This window comes from Monoraphidium neglectum (genome assembly GCF_000611645.1).
Source record: "Monoraphidium neglectum strain SAG 48.87 unplaced genomic scaffold scaffold02498, whole genome shotgun sequence".
Classification (NCBI taxonomy): domain Eukaryota; kingdom Viridiplantae; phylum Chlorophyta; class Chlorophyceae; order Sphaeropleales; family Selenastraceae; genus Monoraphidium; species Monoraphidium neglectum.
Window position 1 is genome coordinate 4,536 of NW_014011130.1, and position 4,493 is coordinate 9,028.

At 60.9% G+C, this 4,493-nt stretch overlaps 2 protein-coding genes across 2 annotated transcripts; one reads left to right on the forward strand and one right to left on the reverse strand.

Moving 5' to 3' along the window:
- Positions 1 to 422: 422 nt before the first annotated feature.
- Positions 423 to 639, reverse strand: MNEG_10877 (hypothetical protein; the record flags this gene model as incomplete). Its single annotated transcript, XM_014040650.1, has 1 exon — positions 423 to 639. A coding segment is annotated over one exon (217 nt), but the record flags the coding sequence as incomplete, so codon positions are not given.
- Positions 640 to 2,768: 2,129 nt separating this feature from the next.
- Positions 2,769 to 3,704, forward strand: MNEG_10878 (hypothetical protein; the record flags this gene model as incomplete). Its single annotated transcript, XM_014040651.1, has 3 exons — positions 2,769 to 2,976; positions 3,216 to 3,254; positions 3,483 to 3,704. Coding segments are annotated over 3 exons (469 nt in total), but the record flags the coding sequence as incomplete, so codon positions are not given.
- Between the last annotated feature and the right edge of the window lie 789 nt (positions 3,705 to 4,493).

Below are 4,493 nucleotides of genomic sequence, written 5' to 3' on the forward strand. Positions count from 1 at the left end.
CACTGCCATGGCCTTGATGGCGGTCAACTCGTTGAGGGAATTTTTCTCCAGTCCAAGCCCGCGGACGGAGTTGTAGGTGCAGCCGTTGGGCAGCATGCTGTAGCTGCCCGGAGGCACCGATATACTGCCGTGTCGCCTGCGCACCGCCAAGCTACGCCAACCCGCGGCCTCATGAAGGCGCCGGTCTGCTGCTTGATGGGACTGCAGAGTTTCGGCACTAGCTTAGCCAGAAGCCCCCGGGCCCTGTGGCCTTCCAGCGCTGCCCCTGCGCTTACAGCCGCCACGCCTGCTGCGCTGGCCGGACCTGCGCCGGGTCCACCCGCCGCGCTAGCCACGCGGGCGCCTCTAGAGAGCTCTCTCGATTGCGGCGGCAACTTTTGCTATGGCAGCCGCGGCCCCCGCTTCACCCGCAACTTTCGCACCAGTATCAGCATGTGCGCTGCTCTCGCTCACTGCCGCGGCCGTTGCTGCTGCTTCTGCGCTACCCGCGCCTGCGCTGCCTACACCTGCTGCGCCAGCAGCCGTGCGCGTGCCGCTCTCGCTGGCGATTTCCCGCTGTTGCTGCGGCACCCGTTCCTGCGGTGCTTGCCGCCTGCTGCCCGTCGCCAGCCATGTGGGACCACTCTCGACCACCGCCATCTCGCTCACTGCCGCAGTGACGCTGCCGTGCCCACTTGCCCCGCCCCGCTGGCCAGCATATGGAGGCGTTGTTGGGCGCAACGAACATACGTCGGCTGCAGGTGGTGTGCCCCCTTGGCGTTGAGCCGGTTGCAGACAACTCAACAATTGTTCTTGAAAAGGATGCTTAGGCAGCACATCATGTGGGCGCCACCGCTCTGCAGCTACGCAGCCAGACCCAGCTGTGGCCTGGCCCATCAACCTCGTCTCAAGCCAAGTCCGGTTCGCCCTCTCCTGTTTGGCTTTGCCGTGGCCGCTGGCGATTGCCGATCCCACCTTTGCATATGGCTCTGATGTCCCACTGTGGCAAACCTTGAACCTTCTGAAGGGATTTTGAGATTGGGATGTCGCAAGATTGTGTTTGCTTTCGTTGACGTGAGGGGTTATGCCATGCATAGTAATCAGGTTACAGTAGCAAGGCCAGAATCTCAACGCCCACCCCCTGCTTGCAGGGTGTGTCGACCATAGCTTCCGAAAAAGTTGTTGCCAGAAATCTATCAAGCAGGCTTGCTGGTGAGTGCTGGTGATGGCTGGCAGGGGTGGTGATGCACCGGGAGTTTGACGCCGTGCAACACCATCAAAAGTCGACCCATAGCTTGAGCCCCAACTGCTGGAGGACCCCCTCAGCGGATTTAAGTGTAAGTGTGACGCGCAAGTCTGCAGATTGAAGGCCTGCAAGCCTTTCCTGTGAAGTCCAAATCTTACCTTAGTAAGGGTCACCCGGGGAGAGAGGGTGCTGGCAGGTGACGTCCCGGCGCACTCCAAGCACTGTTTGGCAGTGTTACGCTTGTGTTGTGGCCACAGTAGAGTCTGAAACCTTGATCGAAGGGAACTCCGTCGTCGGGCCCCTGGCACGCAATCTCCGTTCTCCACAAGACAGCAGCTCAGCTCTCGTCGTCAGCCCTGACCTGCACATGCGGCTGTTTTGTGCGTAAAATCGTTCACGCCGCACCATGAGCATGCACGCCCGGGTTGGGCAGGCCACCAGCCCACAGGGTCTATTACTGCTGTACTTCACAGCACTTGCGGCGGGGGCGGTGCTAGCGGGGGCGCAGACAACCAGCCTGCCGCCGTCTAGGTCAATGCTACCCTTTCAGCATGATGCAGAACCCACAGTCGCGGAAGCCGGCGGCAGAAGCTCAAGCGTTGTGGGCAGGGGGGAGGTGGCGCATGCTTCTCAGCCCGCAACAGGGGCCTTGGATGTCTCAGATCAGAGGTGAGAGGGTGGTACGCAACGGCACGCACAATGCCTTGGCTGGTTAGAGGCACATGGACCTGCTTGGCAGCGGTGGCCCAGCAACCCAGCAACCCCTGCGGGCCCTTGACAGCAGCGGCCTGCTGCTTGGATGTACGCGAGCGTCCCCAACGCGTGCCTGCTCCTTTCAACTTGGCCTGGATTCCCAGCCTCGCCACCGCCGTGCGCCGCCTCTGCTGTTGAGCAGAACCACTCCCACGATCGGCACTTCTGCTTACAAGCGAGTCCTCGCCGACAGCAAAGTGCTCTGGGCGGTTGCCGGCACCCTGAAAACCCCAGCAATGGCGGATCGACGCCCTGCACGCTCCCTCGCAGCGGTGCACACCCAGATGATCACTGGTGAGCAGCTCAGCAAATTTCCAGATGAAAAAGGGGTGCCCGATCATTTCAATGCCAATATGGTACTGTGCGTACAGTATTTCGTGTATTATTGAAGGGCGGTGCCACTAGCCCCCTGCCCTGCCCTCCCCCCCCTGGCACCTGCGTGATACACCCGTGCACAGTGATCTGGCTACATGTTTCTGTGTTGAATTCATGGTAGCCACAAAATCTGCCAGAGTATTAATCCAACTAAAATCAAACAGGGGTGACAGGGCCGCGGCTGGGCCAAAGGGTGCACTAGAATAAACCGCCGATTGGAGGGCGCCCACCGGTACCTTCCCAGACAGCCCTCACCCATGGTGAATGCTGTTGGGAAGGTACCCGTGGGTGGGCTGGACCCAAATGCCCCCTTGCTTTTTGTGTACGGCACGACCAAGCAATCCTGCTTGTCCGCATGCCCGTCTCATCTAGTACTGCTTTGAACCCACCGCATTCCACAGACTGTAGCGCCTACATGATTGACGCGGGCCCCGACATTGTCGTTGGGACCGACCCTGCCACCGGCAAGGCCACCACCGACATCACGCTCACCCTGGGCGGCTACACAGCCAGCGACATCACCACCAACAACGTCAACTGCACCCTCAAGACCGGCACCACCTGGACCTGCAGGAACCTGGTTGCCGGTGACACAGTCGTCACGTTTGCAGGCAACAAGGCCGGTGAGGGGGTGCGCGAGCTTGCGTGCCCAGCTTTGACGACCAAGCGGGTTCAGCAAGCCGCAAGGGCTTGCCAAAATTGCCACTCAAGCATGCAGGCGGTGCTGGCTGCTGTGGCGGTGCCTTGCCAGGCCTCACACCACATCTTGAAGGGTGTGACCGACAACACAGCGCCCCTGCTGAATTCCCCTCCTTCTTGTTTGGGGATTGTTGCACTATCGCACTGCTGCCACCACCTCCAGGCTGCGAGCAAGCAGATACTGTGGAGATTGCCGTCGTGGGTGCGCAGACGGCACAGCGCGTAGCCCGCTTTGTCTTGTGCGTGCTGTACCATGCTTGAGTTGTCCCAGCTTGCCTCCCTGCAGCACCGCCCCGCCCATGCTTTGGGCTAGCACTGCGCAGCCTCTCAAGTTTGATCTCACTCTGCGCTGCAAGCCAAATCACAAGGAGTTGCTTTCAAAGCACGCACCCGCATGACGCACGCGTGCCTGCACTCCCCTCCTTGGCAGACTGCGCGGGTTACGTTTTGGACGCTGGCCCTGACCTCACCGTGGAGCCCGACGCCGTCACCGGCACGGGCTCCACTGACGTCACGCTCACCCTTGGAAGTTACCCTGCCAGCGACGTCACCGTCGACAACGCCAACTGCACTTTCAAGACCGGAACCACCTGGACCTGCAGGAACCTGGTTGCCGGTGACACCGTCGTCACGTTTAGTGTCACGTATGCCGGTGAGCGAGGCTGGAGACTGCGTGCTCAGGTCGGCATTGTGATTTTTCTGCATTAGTTGTGCAGGGCTAGCCGGACATGGTGGGAACGACGGCAGTGCAAAATGGCAGCATTTCACTGGGATGCTTGGCCATTCAGCCAGCACGCCTCAGAAGGCATTTGCAAGGGCATGTTTAATGCCACAGCGCCCCTCCTGCAAGCCCCGGCTTCTTACCTGGGGCACCGCCGTCCCTACCTGCAGGCTGCTCAAGGTCTGATGCCGTCAAGATATCTGTGACAAGTGAGTGGCTGGCATGGCAAACATTGTGAAGCGCCCACCCCAGGCGCGGATCACCCGGCTGTGCCAGATCGACGTTGAGACCCGCTGGCCCAGCCCACACAGACCCGCTCGCTCACTATGCACTGTCCCCACCTCCCCCTTGCTCTACCTGCGCCGTGAACCCTGGGATCACGCGTCGCTGCCGGGCCTCGCACGCACCCTACCGCCTCATGCACGCCTGCATTGAACCCCGCCTGTCCCATTTGCAGGCTGCCGTGCCTACACAGTCGACGCGGGCGCTGACTTCTCTGTTGGGGCGGACACCACCACTGGCAAGGGCACCGCTGACATCACGCTCACCCTGGGCGGCTACGCAGCCGGCGACATCACCCCCAGCAACGTCAATTGCGCACTGAAGAGTGGAACCACCTGGACCTGCAGGAACCTGGTTGCCGGTAACAACGTCATCACGTTCACAGGCAACAAGGCCGGTGAGGAGCGTGAGATGCAATCAGAAGCCGCACATGCAATG